Consider the following 24,504-nt stretch of genomic DNA (forward strand, 5'->3'; position numbering starts at 1 on the left):
TCCCTCCAGTCAGTGGTGTAGTAAGGGTGAGTGGTGCCTGGGGCAGTGAGGCCCCGCCCCCATGCTCGGGCATGAGCAGCATGCCCACTCGGTGTCAGTGGCCCTTTTATGTCGCTTCTTAGGCGTGGGTTCCGGAAGCGCAGGAAGTGGGAAGCAACCTCACACCGGGGAAGGCAAGAAGCGCAGATGGCAACAAGAGGAGTGGGGGAAAGGGGGGGGGAGAAAAAATCAATCCACTGGTACTCATATCTCCTCAGCTGCCTCTCTTCCACCCCCCTTTCTTCTTTTGGTCCTTCTTTGAATCTTTTCTAATTCCATCCTATCTAGTGTGACCATATGGCTCCAGAAAAAAGGGGACGGATTGAGACATCCAGGTTTTACTTCCATTGAAAGCAACCAAGGTGTCTCAATCTGTTCTCCTTACTTTCATTGCTTTCAATGGAAGTAAAACCCGGATGTCTCAATCCGTCCCCTTTTTTCTGGAGCCATATGGTCACACTAATCATATCTTTATTGATGCTGCACTACTGGGGGGGGGGGGGAGGGGGATGGGTTCAGGGGCTGTCAATGAATAGAGATGAGCTAAACTTGCTTGCACAGCTTCCATGGTATGCAAATCTCTCTCATGCATGTAGAGAAATGTTGACCTTCCGACTGGCTGATCTAGGGCAGACTCGTAGGACCTGGTTGATGCATTCAGTGCTGGGGTTTCCCTATTGCACTCCAAGTCCCAGCAGGCAACGGACTACCAGGAAAGTCAGGACTGGATTCGCCAACCACGGCTCGAGGCTCTCCCCTGCGCGCGCACGAGAACGGGCGCGCTCACGGGCCGCGTTCCAATACGAACCTGCCCGAGGGAGGAGTCGAGCTCAGGTGGATGAAGGGAGGGGCGGAGGCCGAGCCAGGAGCGTCACGCGGCGGGGGGAGGAGCCCGGAGGGCGGGGCCAGCGTGGCGTCGCGCCGGGCGGGGGAGGAGGAGGCGGAGTCGCTCGGGGGCCGCAGACATGGCGGCCGAGCTGGAGCTGGACGACTCCCTGCCCCGAACCTGGAGCTTCGGCGTCACCCGGGCCGGCCGCGTCTTCTTCCTCAAGTAAATGCGGGGAGGGGGAGGGCGAGAGACGGCAGCAGTCGCTGGTCCCGGACGGAAGAGGAGCCAACGCTGCAGCGCTCCGGGAGCTGAGAGCAGTCTCTCCCGTGGGAGGGTCTCGGGGGCTCTGGGGCAGTCTCTCACGTGGGATCCTCTCGGTTCCTGTTGCTCTGGAGCAGTCTCTCACGTGGGAGAGTCTCGGGGGCTCTGGGACAGTCTCTCACGTGGGAGGGTCTCTGTTGCTCTGGGACAGTCTCTCACGTGGGAGGGTCTCTGTTGCTGAAGTAGGATTCCTGTTGTTCAGGAGCAATCTCGGGTGCTGTTGCTGTGGAGCAGTCTCTCATTTGGGAGGGTCTCTGCTGTAATAGAATTCCTGTGTTCAAGAGCAGTCTCACATGGGAGGGTCTCGGATGCTGTTGCTCTGGGGCGGTCTCATTCTGTAGTAGGGTTCCTGTTGCTTTGGAGCAGTCTCACTTGGGATCATCTCGGTTCATGTTGCTCTGGGGCAGTCTCTCACGTGGGACGCTCTCAGTTCTTGCTCTGGGGCAGTCTCTCACGTTGGAGGGTCTCGGGTGCTATTGCTCTGGGGCAGTCTCTCATGTGGCAGGGTCTCGGATTCTGTAGTAAGTTTTCTGTTGCTTTGGAGCAGTCTCTCACTTGGGAGGGTCTCATGGGCTCTGGGGCAGTCTCTCACGTGTTAGGGTCTCTGTTTCTGTAGTAGGATTCCTGTTGCTCTGGGGCAGTCTCTCACATGAAAGGGTCTCTGTTACTGTAGTAGGATTCCTGTTCTGGAGCAGTCTCACGTTGGAGGGTCTCGGGTGCTATTGCTCTGGGGCAGTCTCTCATGTGGCAGTGTCTCGGATTCTGTAGTAAGTTTCCTGTTGCTTTGGTGCAGTCTCTCACTTGGGAGAGTCTCAGGGTCTCTGTTTCTGTAGTTGGATTCATGTTACTCTGGGGCAGTCTCTCACATGGGAGGGTCTCTTGCTGTAGTAGGATTCCTGTGGTTCTGTTGCAGTCTCACGAGGGAGGGTCTCGGGTGCTATTGCTCTGGGGCAGTCTCTCAAGTGGGAGGGTCTAGGGGGATCTGGCTCTGGGGCAGTCTCTCACGTGGGAGGGTCTCGGTTACTCTGGGGCAGTCTCACTTTGGAGGGTTTCTGTTGCTGTAGTAGGATTCCTGTTCTGGAGCAGTCTCTCACATGGGAGGGTCTCGGGTGCTTTTGCACTGGGGCAGTCTCTCACGTGGGAGGATCTCAGGTTCTCTGGGACAGTCTCTCACGTGGGAGGGTCTCTGTTGCTGAAGTAGGATTCCTGTTGTTCTGGAGCAGTCTCTCACATGGGAGGGTCTCGGGTGCTTTTGCTCTGGGGCAGTCTCTCACGTGGAGGGTCTCGGGTGCTGTTGCTTTGAGGCAGTCTCTCACGTGTTAGGGTCTCTGTTTCTGTAGTAGGATTCCTGTTGCTCTGGGGCAGTCTCTCACATGGGAGGGTCTCGGGTGCTGTTGCTCTGGGGTGGTCTCAGATTCTGTAGTAGGGTTCCTGTTGCTCTTGAGCAGTCTCTCACGTGGGATCTCGGTTCATGTTGCTCTGGGACAATCTCTCACGCTGGAGGGTCTCGGGTGCTATTGCTCTGGGGCAGTCTCTCATGGGGCAGTGTCTCAGATTCTGTAGTAAGTTTCCTGTTGCTTTGGTGCAGTCTCTCACTTGGGAGAGTCTCAGGGTCTCTGTTTCTGTAGTTGGATTCATGTTACTCTGGGGCAGTCTCTCACATGGGAGGGTCTCTTGCAGTAGTAGGATTCCTGTTCTGTTGCAGTCTCACGTGGGAGGGTCTCGGGTGCTGTTGCTCTGGGGCAGTCTCTCACGTGGGAGGATCTCAGGTGCTCCGGGGCAGTCTCTCACGTGGGAGGGTCTCTATTGCTGAAGTAGGATTCCTGTTACTCTGGAGCAGTCTCAAGTGGGATCCTCTCGGTTCATGTTGCTCTGGGGCAGTCTCTCACGTGGGACGGTCTTGGAGGCTCTGGGACAGTCTCTCACGTGGGAGGGTCTCTGTTGCTGAAGTAGGATTCCTGTTGTTCAGGAGCAGTCTCGGGTGCTGTTGCTCTGGAGCAGTCTCTCATGTGGGAGGGTCTCTGCTGTAATAAAATTCCTGTTGTTCAGGAGCAGTCTCACATGGGAGGGTCTCGAGTGCTGTTGCTCTGGGGCGGGTTTAGATTCTGTAGTAGGGTTCCTGTTGATCTGGAGCAGTCTCTCACGTGGGATCATCTCGGTTCATGTTGCTCTGGGGCAGTCTCTCACGTGGTACGCTCTCAGTTCTTGCTCTGGGGCAGTCTCTCACGTTGGAGGGTCTCAGGTGCTGTTGCTCTGGGGCAGTCTCTCATGTGGCAGGGTCTCAGATTCTGTAGTAAGGTTCCTGTTGCTTTGGAGCAATCTCTCACTTGGGAGGGTCTCAGGGGCTCTCGGGCAGTCTCTCACGTGTTAGGTTCTCTGTTTCTGTAGTAGGATTCCTGTTGCTGGGCAGTCTCTCACATGGGAGGGTCTCTGTTGCTGTAGTAGGATTCCTGTTGTTCTGGAGCAGTCTCACGAGGGAGGGTCTCAGGTGCTATTGCTATGGGGCAGACTCACATGGGAGTGTCTCGGGTACTCTGGGGCAGTCTCACATGGGAGGTTTTCGGGTGCTGTTGCTTTGGGGCAATCTCTCACATGGGTTGCTCTTGGTTACTCTGGGGCAGTCTCTCACTTGGGAGGGTCTCGGTTGCTCTGGCTCTGGGGCAGTCTCGCACGTGGGAGGGTCTCTGTTGCTGTAGTAGGATTCCTGTTGCTCTGGAGCAGTCTCTTATGTGGGACACTCGGGTTCTCTGGAGCAGTCTCTCACGTGGAAGGGTCTTGGGTGATGTTGGTCTGGGACAGTCTCTCACATGGGAGGATCTTGGATGCTCTGGGACAGTCTCTCACGTGGGAGGGTCTCAGTTGCTGAAGTAGGATTCCTGTTGTTCAGGAGCATTCTCGGGTGCTGTTGCCCTGGGGCAGTCTCATGTGGGAGGGTCTCTGCTGTAGTAGAATTCCTGTTCTTCAGGAGCAGTCTCACATGGGAGTGTCTTGGGTGCTGTTGCTCTGGGGCTTTCTCAGATTCTGTAGTAAGGTTGTTGTTGCTTTGGAGCAGTCTCCCTCGTGGGATCATCTCGGTTCATGTTGCTCTGGGGCAGTCTCTCACGTGTGAGGGTCTTGGATGCTATTGCTCTGGGGCAGTCTCAGGTGGCAGGGTCTTGGATTCTGTAGTAAGGTTCCTGTTGCTTTGGAGCAGTCTCTCACTTAGGAGGGTCTCAGAGGCTCTGTGGCAGTCTCTCACGTGGGAGGGTCTCTGTTGCTGTAGTAGGATTCCTGTTGCTCTGGGGCAGTCTCACATGGGAGGGAAATGTTGCTGTAGTAGGATTCCTGTTCTGGAGCAGTCTCTCACGTGGGAGGGTCTTGGGTGCTATTGCTCTGGGGCAGTCTCTCACGTGTGAGGGTATCTGTTGCTGTAGTAGGGTTCATGTTGTTCTGGAGCAGTCTCTCACGTAGGATCCTCTCGGTTCATGTTGCTCTGGGGAAGTCTCTCACGTGGAAGGGTCTCTGTTGCTGTAGTAGGGTTCCTGTTGCTCTGGAGCAGTCTCTCATGTGGGACACTCTAAGGTGCTCTGGGACAGTCTCTCACGTGGGAGGGTCTTTGTTGCTGAAGTAGGATTTCTGTTCAGGAGCAGTCTCGGGTGCTGTTGTTCTGGAGCAGTCTCATATGGGAGGGTCTCTGCTGTAGTAGAATTCCTGTTGTTCAGGAGCAGTCTCACATGGGAGGGTCTCGAGTGCTGCTGCTCTGGGACGGTCTCAGATTCTGTAGTAGGATTGCTCTGGAGCAGTCTCTTACTTGGGAGGGTCATAGGGGCTCTGGGGCAGTTTCACATGGGAGGTTCTTGGGTGCTATTGCTTTGGGGCAATCTCTCACATGAGATGCTCTTGGTTACTCTGGGGCAGTCTCTCACTTGGGAGGTTCTTGGGTGCTCTTGCTCTAGGGCAGTCTCATGTGGGAGGGTCTCGGATTCTGTAGTAGGGTTCATGTTGCTCTGGAGAAGTCTCATGTGGGAGGGTCTCAGGTGCTCTGGCTCTGGGGCAGTCTCTCACCTGGGAGGGTCTTAGTTGCTGTAGTAAGATTCCTGTTGTTCTGGAGCAGTCTCTCATGTGGGAGGGCCTCGGGTGCTCTTGCTCTGGGGCAGTCTCTCACGTGGGAGGGTCTCTTGATGTAGTAGGATCATTATTGCTCTAAAGCAGTCTCTCACATGGGAGGGTCTTGGGGGCTATGGCTCTGGGACAGTCTCTCATATGGGAGGGTCTCTGTTGCTGTAGTAGAATCATTATTGCTCTGGAGCAGTGTCTGACGTGTGAGGGTCACGGGTGCTCTTACTCTGGGGTAGTCTCTCATGTGGGTGGATGTGGGTTCCTGTAGTAGGATTACTGTTGCTCCGGAGCAGTCTCTCATGTGGGAGGTCTTTGTTCCCGCAGTAGGATTTTTTGTTGCTCTGGAGCAGTCTCTCACGTGGGAGGGTCTCGGATGCTTTGGCTTTGGGGCAGTTTCTCACATGGGAGGTTCTCGGGTGCTCTGGCTCTGGGGCAGTCTCGCACGTGGGAGGGTCTCAGGTGCTCTGGCTCTGGGGCAGTCTCGCACGTGGGAGGGTCTCAGGTGCTCTGGCTCTGGGGCAGTCTCTCATGTGGGTGGATGTGGGAATGGCAGAATCTGTCCCATTGAAGGGGTGGGTTTCTTAGATATTTATTTGTAACGCCTAGAAAATGATCATGTTGTAATATTGTGACTTTTGCCTAGTTTGAAGATGACACGCCTGCATATAATACTTGAGTTTTCCTATTGCTAGATTTGATTTTATTTAAATTTCTATATTGCCTTCAAGCCTTTTGAATTTCTCTGGAGCTGTAACTATCAGTAGTATTACTGTGCATATGAGCTTCTCATTTCTGTGTAATTGCTTCTTCCTTACAGTGAGGAAGCAAAGAGTACGACCTGGTTACATCCGATCACTGGAGAAGCTGTGGTTACGGGACACAGAAGAACTCCAGGTACGGTTTCTGATGCTGGATGGAGGAAAATGCTACAGTCTTTAGACCTGTTCATGGAAGCAGATTCTTTGATTTGCTACCAGCTGATTGGTAGAGGTGACATAGAGGACAGATTTGGGTTCTCTGGGTAAAGTTCTTGATGCTGTAGCTATGATGTGTTCAAAAGTGCAGCCTTTGCAGAAGGATGGGGATTCACAGTGGATCATCCCACCTAGGCAGGCGGCCCTTCTACAGCTCCTTGAGACACACGTGGGACCCCGTAGCTACTTAAGGACTGGAGAGGAAGGGTGGCAGGCTGGAAGGAAGCTTGATGCAGTCAGAAAGCTAGCTCAGCTGATGATTTGAAAGGAGGTTCATTCTAATCATTTATATCCTACTAGTCTTTAAGCCCGTTACATTAACGGGTGCTAGAATAGATGTGTCTGTCTGTCTGTGTTTCTTTATCTCTCTCTCTCCTTGGCCGCTGTCTGTATCCTTCTGTTTCCCCCCCCCCCCCTGAGCAAAGCTGTCTGCCCCCAGGACACACCTCCCCCCCAAAGTAGCCCCTTTCCCTCTCCCTAACTGTCTCTCCATGGCCCTCTTCTGTCTCCCCCCCCTAGCAAAGCTGTCTGTCCCCAGCACACCTCCCCCCAAAGCAGCCCCCTTTCCCTCTCCCTATCTCTCCATGGCCCCTTCTGTCTCCCCTCCAGCACACCCCTCCCCCCAAAGCAGCCCCCTTTCCCTCTCCCTATCCATGGCCCCTTTTGTCTCCCCCCAGCACATCCCTCCCCCCAAAGCAGCCCCCTTTCCCTCTCCCTATCCATGGCCCCTTTTGTCTCCCCCCAGCACACCCCTCCCCCCAAAGCAGCCCCCTTTCCCTCTCCCTATCCATGGCCCCTTTTGTCTCCCCCCAGCACATCCCTCCCCCCAAAGCAGCCCCCTTTCCCTCTCCCTATCCATGGCCCCTTTTGTCTCCCCCCAGCACACCCCTCCCCCCAAAGCAGCCCCCTTTCCCTCTCCCTATCCATGGCCCCTTTTGTCTCCCCCCAGCACACCCCTCCCCCCAAAGCAGCCCCCTTTCCCTTTCCCCCTGGCTCCCAGTATTGATTCCCTTCTTACCCTCCCAACATCCAGGCGTCTTCTGGCCTGCTCCTCTTCACCAAAGCAGCCTGCGATCGTGGTGGCCGGCTTTAGCAAACCTCGCAGGCTGCTCTCCAACTCGGTAGCACATTCCCTCTGAAGCGATCCCATGCGTCAGAGGGAGCGTGCTACTGAAGCTGGAGAGCGGCCTGTGAGGTTCTTTAAAGTCGGCCACGATCGCAGGCTGCTCTGAAGAGGAGGATCAGCGGCGGCGGCGGCGAGTGAGGGTGGGAGGTGACACGGCGACTCCTTCTGCACGGAGGTGGAGAGCGGCTTGCGAGGTTCGCTACAGCAGCTGGCGAACCTCAGCAGGCCGCTTTGAAGAGGAGCGGGAGGGAGGAGTCGCTGGTGTCTTCTGCACAGTCACTCGCAGGCGCCGTGAGGACTGGCACAGAACCACACCTCACGGCGCCACCGCTCACGAATTTTCAAGAGCGCATGCGCCTCTAGCATTTTATTATTATTGATAATTCTACGCCAATTACAAATTATTCAGCTACTCAAGCATTTTTCCCTAACTGTCCCGACGGGCTCCCACGCTATCTAATGTACCTGGGGATTAAGTGACTTGCCCAAGGTCACAATGAGCAGTGCGGGATTGAAACGCAAAACCTCAGGGTGCCGAGGCTGTAGCTCTAACCACTGCACCACACACGCCCATCTTGAGATGACCTGTGAAAGTTCCCTACACTTCCACGTCCTGGAAGGGTGCGGGCACAAGAGTGAGGTCAAAACAGTAGTTACTGCAGAGATCTCTAGGTAGATCAGGCGCATTCGGGAGGGATTGAGTGGTGATACACTTTTGGGGTGAATTAAATTGAGTGTCAGCTAGTGTGTGTGTGGATAATATATATACACACACGCTCACTCAATATAAAAACGTGAATGTTTGCAAAGGATATACAGTGGAACCTTGGTTTACGAGCATAATTCGTTCCAGAAGCATGCTCTTAAACCAAATTGCTCGTATATCAAAGCAAGTTTCCCCATAGGAAGTAAGGGAAACTGCTTTGATTGGTTCCATCTCCCCCCCTCCACCAGGCTACCGGCGCTGCTCCATTCTCCCCCCCCCCTTGAGGAATCCGACGCTGTTCCAAACCCCTCCACGTGATCAGCTTCCCCCCCCCCTGCGAACCAGCATCCCCTCCCCCCCGCTCGCGTTGCCCCCCCTCCACCGCGATCCTACTTTCCCCCCTCCCGAGCAGTCAATGGCACCCTTTACCCGACGGCACCAGTGCCGGTGCCCGAAGATCCTCCCTCTTCTGGCACGGCTGGGCGGTGCGTTGGAGATCCTCCTTCTTCTGGGCTGGGCTGGACTGGCTTTGAGCATTTGCCCATGCTCAAAGCCTTCTGGTCTCGCTCTCAATCTCGGAGAGAGCGAGACCAGAAGGCTTTGAGCATGCGCAAATGCTCAAAGCCAGTCCAACCCAGACCAGAAGAAGGAGGATCTCCGATGCACCGCCCGGCCCAGGCCGCGCCAGAAGAGGGAGGATCTTCGGGCACTGGTGCCAAGTCGGGTAAAACGTGTCATTGACTGCTGGGGGGGGGGGAAGTAGGATCGTGGTGGAGGGGGGACAATGCGAGCGGGGGTGGGGGGGATGCCGGATCACCGGGGGGGGCGCGCTCGGTTTACGAGGCACCAAGTTTGCGAATGTTTTGCTCGTCTTGCAAAACACTCGCAAACTGGTGCACTCGTAAACCGAGGTACCACCGTATGTTATCTTTTTAAACACTATTTATTAAAGATCTCAAAAGCAAATGACATCACTTTTCCACATGATCACCCTGTTTTGTGATCAATCTTTACCATGACATTCTACGACATCCTTTTGTCACTTCTCCCGCCTCAATCATTTCCCATGAAAATATAAAAGTGTGGAAACTTCTCAAAGAACCCTTGTTTATTGCAGGCACTTGGCTGTCTTGTGCCAACTTCCCCACACGCCTGACCAGCATTCAGTCACTAGTGTTTTACATAAAGAACATACGTTTTTTTTTTTTTTTTAAATTCTTTATTCATTTTAAATCATACAACAAGTGTACAGAAATACATCCATTATAATTTCAATATAACACTTGAAAATCTTTACCATGTCATCTAGAACAAAAATATTTATACCCTCCCTCCCTCCCTTCTTATATATATAATTTCTTTATTCATTTTTCATATTACAGCAAGTGTATCAGAAAAATACATATAACCTTATAAACATACACTTGATTTTCCTTTATGAATATTTTAAGTACAATATATCATATTTATAATCATATTTTTATGTTTTTGATAACATATATCAAGTACAAGCACGCATACAATTCAAATTCTACTGCACCCTATTCAAAACCCTAAATGGAAATGGACCAAGCTGTCTGAGCAACCACCTAATCAGGAAAAACACATCCAGACCAAGGAGAACTCATGCACACTTTACCCACCCCCCAATCAAAGCAAAAAAATATACGACGGACTATTAGCCACCAGAGCAGTGAAACTAGACCGCCACCTCTCCAATCTGCTGATTATGATGCCCAACTACAAAACATTCAGGAAAGAACTTAAGACTTTTCTATTCAAGAAATTTGTCAAATGATCTGACTAAACCTGATTAACCCTCCACAGATCCTGACGCATACTACATCTATTAATCATGTATTCTCCCTGGGAATGCCCAGGCTAACTCTTGTTGTAAACCGCCTAGAACTGAAAGGTATTGGCGGGATAGAAGACACCAATATAATGTAATATAATAATATATATCCTTTAATATGCATGGCAAATATAAATAAATAAAATAACCCTCCTCCCCAAACTCTCCCTTCATATTTCAGAAATTTTGACCCATTACTTAAAAATACATTAAAGTAATTTATATATATTGTAAGGTAAATAAAATAATACCCACCCACAACCCCACTTACCAAATCTCTTATTATGGGAAAATGTTATTAATCATTACAAAAATTTGTCAATGGTCTCCAAATCTTCAAAAATTTACCAAAATAACCCTTCTGTGTTGCTATTGTGCGCTCCATTTTATATATGTGGCATACCGAATTCCACCAAAAATTATAACTTAATCTGTCATAATTTTTCCAGTTATATGTTATTTGTTGAATTGCTATTCCAGTTAATATGAATATATGTAAGAACATAAGAAGTGCCCTACTGGGACAGACCGAAGGTCCATCAAGCCCAGAGTCCTGTTTCCAACAGGGGCCAACCCAGGTCCCTAGTATCTAGCTAGACCCCAAGAGTAGTGGGTGGGTGTGGTGCAGTGGTTAGAGATATAGCCTCGGCACCCTGAGGTTGTGGGTCTGAATCCTGCAGTGTTCCTTGTGACCCTGGACTTAATCCCCATTGCCCCAGGTACGTTAGATATAGTGGGAGCCCACTGGGACAGTTCGGGAAACATGCTTGAGTACCTGAATAATTTGTAATCCGCATAGAATTGTAGGAAATGTGGAATATAAATGATTAAAAAAACAAAGATTTGTAGGAATAAGAAGTCGTCTCAATAATGGCCAAGTTATTCAAACCTTTTTTAAACCCTGCTAAGCTAACTGATTTCACCACATTCTTTGGCAACTAATTCCAGAGTTAAATTACATGTTGTATGAAGAAATATTTTCTCTGGTTTGTTTTAAACCTTTTACTAAGTAGCTTCATCATATCACCGCTGAGCCATCTCTTCTCCAAGCCAAAGAGCCCTAGCTCCTTTAGCCTTTCCTCGTAGGGAAGTCATCCCATCCCTTTTATCGTTTTTGTCGCCCTTCTCTGTACCTTTTCTAATTCCGCGATATCTTTTTTGAGATACGGCGACCAGAACTGCACACAGTATTCGAGGCACGGCTGTAGCATACAGCGATACAAGGGCATTAGAACATTTCCTGATAATTCCTAACATTCTCTTTGCTTTCTTAGCAGCCGCCGCGCATTGAGCTGAGGCTTTCAACGTATCCTCAATAATGACACCAAGATCCTATTCCTGGGCGGTGACTCCTAACGTGGATCCCTGCATCACATAGCTATAGTTCGGGTTCCTCTTTCCCATCGGCCATTTTGACGCCCAGTTTTTGGTGTCAGGTCAAAAGCGCGCCGGGACAAAGGCGCACGCAGACAACTGAGCGCAATGCGGAGGTGCGCGCCGAAGAAAATGACTGTTTTAAAGGGCTCCGATGGGGGGGCGTGGGGGGGAACCCCCCCACTTTACTTTATACAGATCGTGCCACGTTGTGGGGGGGTTTGGGGGTTGTAACCCCCCACATTTTACTGAAAACTTCACTTTTTCCCTAAAAAACAGGGAAACATTAAGTTTCCAGTATAATGAGGGCGGTTACAACCCCCCCAAACCACCCCCCAACGCCGCCGCGATCTGTATTAAGTAAGTGGGGGAGTTCCCCAACAAAACCCCCCCGTCGTAGCCCCTAAAAACACTCTTTCTTCGGCGCGCGCTTCCGTCTTGCGCTCAGTTGTCGGCGCGTGCCTTTGTCTTCGGCGGTTTTCCCTATGAACCCAGTTTTTCACAATCCTCTTGCGATTGAACAACTTTGTGTCATCAACAAATTTAATTCTCTCACTAGTTATTCCCATCAAGTTTCTGCTGAAGTGGAATGTACGCAGGTGAGGCTGGTCTCTTATGTAATCCGCTTTGAACCGCAAGGTATTGGCAGAATAGAAATCACTAATGTAATGTCTCGGTTAGGGGCTTTGGTCTTTGACCTGAGGGCCGCCGTGTGAGCGGACTGTTGGGCGCGTCTGACCCAGCAGCGGCAAATCTTAGGTTCTTATCTCTAGATCATTAATAAATATATTAAAAAGCAGCGGTCCCAGCACAGACCCCTGAGGAACCCCCTATTTATCTTCTTTTCCCTGAGTACCCCTTGGTTGTCTGGCAGTCCAGCCGATTTTCGCTTCCAGCGCAGTCTTTGCCTTCCTTATTAGCGCCTTGCATTTGGCTTGACATGCCTTGTGCATTTCTGGAAGAGTCTCTTTAGCAGGCTTCATTCAAGACACCGCCAGGCTCCTACAGTCACCGTTTGTTTGTCGTCTGGTTTCGTTGGCTGCTAGGCCTCTGCTTCCTATCTTGGTTGCTCTGTAGACGCCGTGCTCCAGCTTCCTCTCTCTCCTGACAGTCTTTCCCCTAAGACTGCCAGTCTCTTTCCCGGTTCTTCCCTCTCTAAACCTATCAAGGGGAGTAATTCTTGTGTTGGTTGGAACGCTACAAGGAAATTTGTGTGTTTGTATTTCATCGTTTCTCTTTCCCAAGAGCTGTTAGAAAAGGTTGCTCTGGAAATTGATGTGTTTGGCTTCTCTCCGGCTTAGCTCATCTCCACTTAATTTACCGATTTAAAAATCATTTTTAAATGCATTCATGTACAGAGAAAATGGATTGCGGCGCTTAGGATTTGCTTTCTATGTAGCGAGCGGTGGGGGTTTTGGTCAGATGGTTCCTTAGAGATTGTGAATCAAGATCCTGCTCAGCCGGTGGTTTTCTTATGTTTTAAAACACGAGCCCTGAAACTCCTGGATCTGTTACATCAGTTTTCAGTTAATGCCACTTCTGTCTCCGTGCTCTTGATTCTAAAGGCCTGGTTTTGAAAGAGTTACTGCTGTTCCCTACATGCTTAAAAGGGTCATTTTAATAAATTCAGTTTTATGTCTGTATTGTCGCATTCTAGAGCAGTGTTTTTCAACCTTTTTTGGGCAAAGGCACACTTGTTTCATGAAAAAAATCACGAGGCACACCACCATTAGAAAATGTTAAAAAATTTAACTCTGTGCCTATATTGACTATATATAAAGTAATTCTCTTGAATAGGAATCAAATAAACACAAAGAAAGTATTTTATAATTACTTTATTATGAAATATTAAGTAAACAGAATAGTGAAAAATTATAAAATACTTTATTCAGTGCGAAACCTGGGCCTGTTTGGCTGAACACAAAGCTGATATTCTGGCTGGAATCGAAGAAAGACACACACGTAGCTCTTCGTCAACAGCTCTCAGTCTCTCTCTGTATTTGGTTTTATGCTTCGCTCCCATCTCCTCACACAAAGCTGCAAATATGCGACTTTTCACGGGTCGTGACTTTACAAAGTTTACCATGCACACAACATCATCCAACACATGAACTAGGACTGCTGGTAAAGTCTTGGCTACGAGGGCCTCGCGGTGTAAAAAACAATGCATAACAATCACATCTGGATTTCTTTCCTTCACACTGCTTACAAAGCCTTTGGTGCGCCCGACCATGGCTGCAGCTCCATCGGGGCAGACACTTGTGCAGTTTTCCCACTTAAGTCCTCCTTTTTCAAGGTATTCTGATGTGACCCGAAAAATTTCTTCTCCTGTTGTTTTTTCTGGCAATGCCTTGCAAAAAAAGAAGTTTTCTCTAATTGCATCACCATCAACAAAACGCACATTGGCCAAGAGTTGAACATGTCCACTGATATCAGTAGACTCGTCATGTTGCAATGCAAATTTCTCACTGATACGGATCTTTTCCAAAACCACACTTTCGAAGTCTGCAGACATGTCATTAATACGTCTGGAAATTGTGTTGTCTGAGAGAGGGACTTTGGTTATTTCCTTAGCTGCTTCAGGTCCGAGCATCTCCTCTACAATAGCTTTGCAGGCAGGAAGTATTAATGTCTCTGTCACAGTGTGCGACTTTTTTGACTTGGCTATAAGTTCAGCAACTTGATAGCTAGCTTTAAGAACTCTTTCATTTACCTTTGTGGTTTTTCTCATGAAAGTTGCCTGTTTCTCCGTGTTGTCACGCAGGCGAACAAAATAGTCCGCATTCTTGTTTTGAAGCGAAGGGTGTTTCGTTTGGAGATGGCGTTTAAGTTTGCTTGGGACCATAGCACTGTTAGCTAGCTTTTCACCACACATCACGTACAGTGGAGTTGGTTTGTTTACATCTCCAGTGAAAGTAAATCCAACTGAAATATAGCTTTCGCTATATTGCCTTGCGCCAGAGAATTTGCTTGCGTTAACCATCTTTGCTTTCTTTTGACCCCCACTCATACTTGAGCTCTCATCTGGCTCCAAATTTTGTTCAGAGTCTAGTTCTTTACTTTTCAAAAACTTGTCCATCACTGCAGTATCTCACTGTCACTCAGGACTTACTGCGCTTGTCTCCTCCAGATAGCCGCTGTCCGTCACACTCAGCACTCTTCTGATCGATCCCCGATGAGCCGGCGGATGACAGCTCCAGATGACAGCTCTGTAAAACTAAACAAGCCAGACCAGCACAGATCAATCCTAACAGAAAACCATGTCTTTCAAACACACAGAACACAGAAAACACCTTCGCCTAGTATGGAATATGTCATCACAAACTAACCCCTCACTCTTTTACAAAACTGTAGTGTGGATTTTAGCCACAGTGGTAACAGCCCTGACGCTCATAGAATTCTGAGCATCAGAGCTGCTACCACCACGGCTGGCGCTAAAAAACGCTCCACAGTTTTGTAAAAGGGGGGATAAAATAGAAATACACAGTTTCAACGCTCTAGCTCAGAGGTGCCCAAACTTTTTGAGCTTGTGAGCTACTTTAAAATGACCAAGTCAAAATGATCTACCAATAATAAAATTAAAAAACACAAAGCACACTATACGCTGAGAAAATGTTAATTATCATTCCTATTCTGGGTTTTTTTCAAAGAGGTCAAGGCAGATGACTCTATGCATTGTCACCTCAGTAACAACCATACAAAAATAGACAAATATACCCTCCATCCTTTTTATTAAACCACAATAGCAGTTTTTAGCGCAGGGAGCTGCGCTGAATGCCCAGCGCTGCTCTTGACGCTCATAGGCTCCCTGCGCTAAAAACCACTATTGCGGTTTAGTAAAAGGTGACCATATTGTAGAATATAGACAGCAGATATAAATTCAGAACTGTGCATAGTAAGTGAAGGGAAGTTTTCATCTCTGGGAATTTACCCAGTTAACTATTAAGTTATTTGGGCAAATTCCTTTGAAAACTGTGGTAATACTGCCTCCACTTTGCTAAATTTAAAATAAAATCATTTTTCCTACCTTGTCTGGTGATTTCTGGTTGCACTTTCTTCTTCTGACTGTGCATCCAATCTTTCTTCCCTTCTATCAGCCTGTATGCTTTCTCTCCTCCACACCTCATTCCCTCCCCAACTTTTTCTTCCTCTCTCCCTGACCTTTCTTTCTTTTTTTCTGTTTCTCTTCTTTCCTTCTGTTTCCCTGCCTGCCCCCTTTCTTTCTTTCTCCCTGCCGTTCCCCAAGCCACTGCCGCTGCCATCGGGGAACAGGACCCACCAATGGATAACAGGCCCCAAAGCCGACGCCGACGCATGCTCTCCCTGACGTCAATTCTGCAATCGGAGAGGAAGTTCCGCCCAGCCAGGCAGCGATTGGCTGGCCCGAACTTCCTCTCCGACTGCAGAATTGACGTCGGGGAGAAGAAGACTTATCGGCTCGATAGATTAGATCGCCAAGACAAAGTGAGTCCTGGGTGATCGACTCACTTTGCCTTGGCGAGCTACTGGCGCCCCTGCCTTAGAACACTGCCTAGGACCCTGGGGGAGCCCGGGCCCCTGAATGCAGGACTGGTAGTAATGCCCTGATGGCGGCCCTGCGGCACACCAGGCAACATCTCGCGGCACACTAGTGTGCCGCGGAACAGCGGTTGAAAAACACTGGTCTAGAGAATGGCACGGGGACAAATTTGTCCCCATCCCTGCGGGATCTCAGTATCCCTCTTCTGTCTCTGCCTTAACCACCCAAGCCTGGAACACTTATGATTTTAAAGGGTTTGAGGCTTCTGCAGGTGAGGACGGGGCTAGAAAGATCCCACGGGTTAAGGGAAGATTTGTCCCTGTGTCACTCTCTACGCCTGCCGGGCTGTGGGCCTTTGTGTCTTTATAAAATAGGGCTTAATTTCGATGCTTATTCTGAAATGACCTTCTTAATGCCAAATTAGTAGCTAAGCTGACAGATTCTCCTCTGGGTGGGATTAAGGCTCTGTTTAACCTGTCTGCTTTTTAGTGAATATGCGTGAGAGAGGTTTCTGTACATCCGAGACTCTCCGTGCTTCTCTCCCTGGAAAGCTTTGCCACTTCCGTAACACTTGGAAAGTGGGCTCGACACTTGTTCATGAAATAATCCTCTATAATAAAACCCTAAGGGCGCACGCGCACTTACGATGCCGTGATCCCTGCCACCGTGATGTGTGCCGCACTGCCTGCCTTCTGCCCCGATCTCCGATGCCGGCTGACTTCCTGCGCTGCTGCTGCCGGGACGCCTCTTCTCACCCCCGGACCGGGGCATTTGCTAGGCCGGCCCACTTCGGTAATGCGAGGTGGGCTGGCCTAGCAAAAGCCCCGAGGCTGCCCGGGCTAGCGGATGCTGGACAGGGGGAGCAGGCAAAGGGTGGTGGTGAACAGCCGAGTAAAAAGAGAGAGACGGAAAGAAAGACAGACACACACATCTGTTCTAGCACCCGTTAATGTAACAGGCTTAAAGACTAGTAGTTAATAAACCAAAGTGTCTGAACGATAAGACAGAGCATAACGTAACTTGAAAGAGAGCTGACTTTTTCTCCAGTTTTCACTAATGGGCCTTTGATGGTCTTCTGCACCTGCCTGTGTAAAAACCCCTTTTTCCTTGCAACTCTCGGCTCATCTCCTCTTTTTCAGTGAATCTCTTTGTTTAAACAGTAAGCCACTTTGTTGTTATATAGGAAAAGCGATATTTGATCATAAATATATAGTTGACTCCTTAAGGGTCACTGAGCGTTGTGGTTAAGGCCTATGAGCATTCGCTATCCACTGAAAACCTTGCACTGTAATTATGGCAGCCCGTTCCGAGCTCTCAGCATTTCGATACTTTCTGAGTCCGCACTGGCTGGGCAGTCGCTCCTTGCAGGAGGAGTATTGCCGCTTTCCTGGACAACAATTAAAAATACAATAAGCCATTATTACATTACCTAATTTGTCTTGTGATCCTTTTTACTAAACCACGTTTACCATGTGGTAACCTCTACTACTAATCATCGCTGCTTGACATACGCGGCTCTGGGACTTTCTCTGTCCCTAGTGAGCTCACAAGCTAAGGGTTTTCTTTTTTGTCCCCCTGGCAACGGAAGGTCACACGGAGATGCGGTGGGACTTGAACTTGGCTCCCAAGGATCTCAGGCCACTGCACTTCTTGTGTTAGGGGGTGGAAGGTGTTTTGGGTTAGCAGCTTTCTCTTTGGACATTCGTGTGTCTCTTCATAGCTCCTCGTATATGCGCTTGAAATCCTTTCCTGTGGCAGACTTACAATGAGTTGGGTGTCTCCACGAAGAGCAATGGATGAGCCACACGTGAGGTTGAGACATTCCCAACAGAAGGGCAGCGGAAAGGTTGCTTCTTGCTCACGACCCAAGCCGGATGTGTCTTTGAATGCCATTTATGACAACCTAATAGCCTCCAAAGCAGCTAAACTGGGCAGACAAATCACCACTCTGTTGTCTTCGACTACAGACTACGAAACCTTCAAGAGAGATACTAAAACGGTTCATAGACAACGGCGCGAAAGACAAAGGCACGTCCAGACAATTGAGCGCAGCGCGGAGGCGCGCGCCGCTCAAACTTGCTGTTTTTAGGGGCTTTGACGGGGGTTTTTGTTGGGGAACCCCCCCACTTTACTTAATAGACATTGCGCCGGCGTTATGGGGGGTTTGGGGGGTTGTAACCCTCCACATTTTACTGTAAACTTAACTTTTTCCCTAAAAACAGGAAAAAAGTGAAGTTTTCAGTAAAATGTGGGGGGTTACAACCCCCCACAACGTGGCGCGATGTCTATTAAGTAAAGTGGGGGGGTTCCCCCCCACGCCCCCCCCCCCGTCGGAGCCCTAAAAACAGTAAGTTTGAGTGGCGCACGCCTCCGCGCTGCGCTCAATTGTCTGGGCACGCCTTTGTCCTCTTTGTGCGCTTTTGACCTGACACCTACTAAAACCATACTCTTCAAAAAACACATGAAACCTATCCAGCACGATCAATCCCAACCCAACATCCAACACTCTCTATACCCTTAGTACTCTCTAATATTCTTCTATTTACCAAACGTTATCTAAAACCACATAATTCACCCTATTCTTATCTCCTAAAGACTTCTACTTCCCGTTGGTAACTCTTTACCCAACGTTTTTATTACCTTAAAAATTTTATGTCATCGCTTATTCTATTCCTTAAAATTTTGAATGTAATTCTTGTTTTTAGTTTGAATGTAATCCGCCTTGAACCGCAAGGTAATGGCGGAATAGAAATCACTAATGTAATGTAATGTAATTTCACTGGGCTGATCAAGAGTGCCAGGAAGAGCGCCTTGCCTTGTCATGGTTTTTATGGCGGGTCCGTGTTCAAGTACATGAACATCTCTTTTATGGAAGGTTGCACCTAGACGCATTTTGTTTCTCCTGTGCAAATCAATACTTTAGGTAATAGATTGATTTATTTCATTCGTTTTCTGTCCCGTTGTCCCCGAAGAGCTCAAAACCTACATAGTATGCAGTTAACCCTTTCAGGACCAAGGGACATATTTGTCCCATAACTTTAAAATCCTATCAATTTTGATTGGGATAGTCTACAGTTCTAAATTTGATATGTACGGATTCCATATGATACTACCTTTATGTAAACAAACTGGTTCCGACATTCATTCATTAGCGTCGTTGCTAGATTGACGAGAAGATTCACTTGCCACACTGTCCATAAGCCAGAAGTGTGATTTTTTTAAATAAAAATAATATTTCACAAAAAAAATCAATTTTTTGGCATCTGCAAGCCCTTTTTACCATAAAAATGTCGTCAAAACCACAAAAATTGGCCTACGATCCTTATGGTCCTGAAAGGGTTAACAGGTTAAAATTTGCTCTGGATTTGCCATAATTTCAGTACAAGTTTACGATAGAAGTTATTATCCTAACTTGACACATACTAGGGGTCTAATATTAATAGACATAATATACAGTTCCCATAGTTATCCTTCCAGTACAAGTTTTGTCCTAATTGACTCACAGACAGTGCCAGATTTTACAAGTTTTCCTGACTTGATGCGTACTGGTTCTGATACCAAAGTACATTTCTTTGTAGTCTATGAATCAAGGGCAGGGGGTTAGGTGGAGAGGTACATTTTTATTACTTTTCTAAAGTTGAGGAGTCCTTCAAGGGATCTGATCAGCGGGGACAGTCGATTCTCCCTGAAATGCTTTTCTGTCCATTAGCCAGTGTCTTCCACCAACTTCATAGACATATTTTTCTTCTCAAAGTAGCTTCAAAACTCAGTAGATAGGGTCACAGCCACTTTTCTCTTTAAGCTGAGCAACAGTCCTCTAGTACTGAGAGATAGGAAAGCTCTGCAGGACTCCAGGGAACCTGCCTGTTCCTAGCACTTGAGCATGCAATATTGAAGCATCACTCCACCTACTGGCAGCAGTGCAGTTGGAGGACTCCCACTCAGTAGTCACAGCTGCTTTCATTATCTCTAGTCCTTTGCTTTACCATATGAGTGGCACACACGCACTTAACCCTGTGCCAATTCCTGGGGCTGCCAACGCTGCCTCCCCAGGTCTGGCGATTGGCTGGGGGGAAGGGGCTAAAAGTTGCAATTTTTTTTTGGGGGGGGGGGGTCATCTGAGTCGTGTGAATTTTCAAGTGTAAAAATGGAGTCGGATAAAAACTTTGGGAACTTCTGTACTAGCTGCCCTGAGAAAGACAACATTTATTTTGGTTCCAGACGTGCAGAACATACATAAGAATAGCCTTAGTGTCAGGTAAAGCCTTCCGTAAATACTTCTCAGAGACTGTAAGGAGACTCTCTATAGTGGCTCTGATGTCTGATCCTCAAGCATGGTTTCAGGATGTAGCCTCAGTTTTTAGCCGTGCAAGTTTCAAAGAATAACCTTGGATGCATAATAGAGAATGACACAGGGACAAATTTGTCCCCATCCTGGAAGCTCTGCCTTAACAGCACAAGCTTCGAACACTTATGATTTTAACGTGTTTGAGGCTTGTGCAGATGAGAATGGAGCAGGGACGGGGAAAATTGTGTCCCCGTGTCATTCTCTAATGCATAACTGAAAATAAGAATATTAAGAAGTATTAGCACAGATTTGCAACCTGCTGGCAATACTGCTCTCGGCAACGTTAATTATCAGTGATATTGATGAAAAGAAACCCTTCAACTGTGCACTGAAATAAAGGCTAACAGATTAGGCGACGTGGACTGCATTTCTCGACTAGCTTTTGGGAGCTAAGACTCTCTTTCTCAGGCCAGAACAGAAGGAGCAAAAGTTGACAATTGTAGAAAATACCGAACATGACAGAGAAATGCCATATGGTCTCTGCAGTCTGCCCATCCACTCCAACTGCTCAGCTCTGCGCTCCCTTCCTCTCTCACATCCACTGTAAAGAAATGTTTCCTTGTTACTCCTGAGTTTGCTTCCTTTCCTTTGAAAGAGAACCCCCTCCTGTTTATTTATACCTTGGGGTCCTTAAGTGTCTCCATTATACCTTTCCTCCAGATATTCAGATCTTCGTCTGTCCCCCAGATGCTTCATGACGAAGGCCCCTGACTATTTTAGCAGCAGTCCTCTGGGCTGATTCCATCCTGTTAATGTCTTTTTGAAGGTGTGTTCTCTACAACGGCACACAGTTCTCTGAGGGCTGGATTCTCTGATATTGCCGGTAAAACCCGACAGGCTGCTGTCGTGGCCGTAAATGTAATGATTTCATAGAAAGACGAGCCATTCTCGAAGACCCGGGCATGCAAATGAGGTTCGTTGAGGTTCATGGACAGTTGCCAAATTTACATGAGATGAGTCGCTGGTGATAGTGTACAGAAAGAGGCGTAGGATGCATATCACGGGCGTGCCTTATTGGAGCGCAGTATGTTCACTCGTCGTAGGTGCGCGTCACATGCAGCTGTTGTGCCAATCATGGATGTGGCAGCAGTATTGGATGGAAGGGAGGTGCAAACGTCAGCTTTCAACAAGCGCCCGAGAAGGGTGCTTTTAGATTTCTCCCCCCCAAACTATTAGACTACTGTAATTTATGTGAATGGTGTATTTCAGTGTTCTTCAACCGTTTGACACCTATGGACCAGCGGAAATAAAAGAATTATTTTGTGGACCGGCAGTTGAAGAACATTGGGCTAAATCGTGCCCATCTCCATCCAATCTCCGCCCCAGATCCCGCCCCCATAATTGTACTAATTGTAACATCATTTTTTCCATTCATTTTTCATATATATACACAATATAATCGTATTAACAACACATAATGGTTAATCACAAAATTAAACTACACAAAGCACACTGTATGCTTTTCAACATTCATTCCTACCAGAAACCAGATAACCCCATGCAAATGCAGGACCAAAAACTAAGATGCAAGACTCTGCAAACAGTACAACCCCAGAGGAAAAGAAACAAATGCAATTCTTCCTGAACAGACAAATCAGTCACTAAATAAAAAAATAAAAGCATTTCCCCTATCGTTGTTGTCTCTCTCCCTCCATGTGCCTTGCCTTCTGGCCTGCCCCCCGGTGTTATCTTCAGGCCGGTCCATGGTATGATCGACACGGCGTCTTTGGTCCAGCTCCCTGAGTGCTGCATTGCACAAAGCTGTGGGAAGCAGCTCCTCGCACACATCCCGCGCTTCATCTGGAAGCCTTCCCTCTGACATTGCGACGTCAGAGAGAAGGCTTCCGGTTCAGACGCACGAAAAGAACTCACCGGGTCGGGGAAAAATTTGTCCCGTGTCATTCTCTAGTCCTGCATTCCTACTCCCTCCTGCCCCCCAAAAAGAGGAAATGCAGTTGGCTGGGGAAAGAGATCAGACTGCTTTGCCTACTTCTGCCGTCTCTCCTTACAGTGTGTATGTCCTCTGGTCTCCCTGCGGTAGGCTGTCTGGCCACTGGCAAGTGCGACGTTGGGTGTGAGTGTGTTTGTGCGCAGTCCGCTTCCCCTTCCTGCCGGCAGTACTCTTGCCACTCCTTGCTCTGAGCTATGCGCTGCTCCCTGCTATGGAGGTCTTCGGGTTGGCGCTGCTTCCCCCTTTTGGACCTGCGCACCCCACCTTGTTGGGAGGGGAGACAGTACTTCTCTCGCTAGCTTTGTGGGGGAGAAAAGGGGCAGATGAATGATCAGAAGCTGACTGTAATGGCTCGAAGACCACATTTGCTCTTTTCTTCTCTGTTTCCAAGCCTTTTTCTCCTGTATTAATTTTTTTTTTAAAAATATCCTGATCATAAAGTCACTGATACAGTAGTCTGGTTCTGGAAATTGCTCCACTGTGGAGCTGTCACCTTGATCTGCTCTCACAGCGTGTAATTTTATGCCTGTGGAAAGCAAGTTGGATTAATAGGTTGTCTGTTTTCTCCATTCTCGGGTCCTTTTTCTGTGCAGTTTTGCTCTCTTTATCTCAGTACTCTGCTTCCATCTGGTTTGGACAGAAAGTTGTAAGGCCACTGAAGGGATAGGGCACTTCTGGTTAGGGAAGACCCCTGATCTTCATGCAGATGATACCTTTTGTCACTTCATCATTAAATTAAGCACCATGCATGAGTCACTACTTTTCAAGTAGCGTGACTTTCTTCACGTCTCTTCAAAGTCATTCACTGGATCCCTCGCTTCAGTACTGTGGGCTGGACACTTATTACATAGTAGATGACGGCAGATAAAGACCCGAATGGTCCATCCATGTTCCCTCCTAAACGGTGTACGTGAGCAATCGCTCATACTTCTTACATGGTTGCTCACAAAAATACCGACCCGACTTTAAAACAAAATTAAACTATAAAAAAAATTAATTAAACTACACTTCTCCCTCCATATTTGTGGTTTCATTAACTGCGCTTTTGGTTATTCGCGGTTTTTTGAATGCAGGCTCTGCCCCCAAATTTACGTCCCAGGAAATTGGGGGAGGAATTACCTGAAACCTGCAGCCGAGGCGGAGCTCGATGAACTGACAAGATCCAGCGCTGTTCCCAGAGGCCCCGGCTTAGCGGGAGCCCACCACCGAGCGCACACGTGCCTGCAACTCAGCGGGCACACGCCAACTCTGTACCTGGTATTTGCTGGTGCCAGATGCGCAGTCTGATCTAGAAGTCCGCCGCCAAACCACAGCTGATGCTGCCGCTGCACGAACTCCCCGAAAGACTCCCTGTCGGACGCATTGAACCCACAGGCTGGTCCCAGTGCATGCGAGTGGAGGGGTGGTGGCAGGTTACTGAGCTCTCCCTCACGCAGTGGTAGCCCTGCGCTCTGTTCTGGAAGCGGTTCTCAGGATCCAGACCCACAATTTCCTTTACAGCCGGTGATATTTGCCCAAGCGATGCACAGAGAAAATCGCTGCACAGGAACAGGTCAGGTTATTCGTGGTTTTGTGCCTTTTCTAGGTTTTTGTTTTACAAAAAAACAGCGAATAGCATACAAAAAGTTATTCACGGTTTTTCTGTATTTGCGGCCATGCTGTTCCCCAATCATCGCAAATACGGAGGGGGAAGTGTAAACTAAATCAGTCACCATATGTGTGCTGGGTTTTTTGTGTGTGTGTGCTATATACAGAAATGAATTGCTAATACCGAGATCAAAAATTGTTGGTTTTTAGAATTTGTTGCTCACAGGAAAAAACCAAATTGCACGCACCCAGCCAGTCCTTAGAGCAGTGGTCTCAAACACGTGGCCCGGGGGCCACATGCGGCCCACCAGGCACTATTTTGAGGCCCTCGGTATGTTTATCATAATCACAAAAGTAAAATAAAACACTTTCTTGATCATATGTCTCTTTAGCTATAAATTACAATTATTATTAAGACTTAGCCAAAAGGAAAGATTTATAAACTATAAAGAGTTTTACCTCATGCAAAATTGTCATTTCTTTAATAAGACATTAACTATTTTTTCTGAGGCCCTCCAAGTACCTACAAATCCAAAATGTGTCCCTGCAAAGGGTTGGAGTTGGAGACCACTTCCTTAACTGTATCCATGACATCCTGTTTGTCTTTGGGAAGCAGAGCCGAAATTGTGATGTCATAATGCCTCATTCCACCAATAAGAGCCAACCTCATCAGTGATGTCACAATGGCTTGATTGTCCTGTTCTCCCCTCTATCCTCCAACCCAGTCAGCTGATTAACTGTTCCCCTTAACTCAGTGGTCTCAAACTTGCAGCCCGC

General features: G+C 48.3%; 1 protein-coding gene across 3 annotated transcripts in view; it reads left to right on the top strand.

Annotated features, from left to right (window-relative positions):
• The first annotated feature begins 942 nt into the window (after positions 1 to 942).
• PLEKHA5 (pleckstrin homology domain containing A5) overlaps positions 943 to 24,504 on the top strand; it is a 299,351-nt gene continuing 275,789 nt past the window's right edge. For 2 of the 3 annotated variants that reach the window (XM_033951918.1, XM_033951920.1), the window contains exons 1-2: positions 943 to 1,090; positions 6,105 to 6,181. In XM_033951918.1, coding sequence (XP_033807809.1) covers positions 1,005 to 1,090; positions 6,105 to 6,181 — 163 coding nt within the window. In that variant the 5' untranslated portion in view covers positions 943 to 1,004. Of the gene's footprint in view, positions 1,091 to 1,695; positions 1,711 to 6,104; positions 6,182 to 24,504 lie in introns of those variants that run through there. The other variant, XM_033951917.1, reaches the window with a different exon arrangement.

This window comes from Geotrypetes seraphini, chromosome 7 (genome assembly GCF_902459505.1).
Source record: "Geotrypetes seraphini chromosome 7, aGeoSer1.1, whole genome shotgun sequence".
NCBI lineage: Eukaryota > Metazoa > Chordata > Amphibia > Gymnophiona > Dermophiidae > Geotrypetes > Geotrypetes seraphini.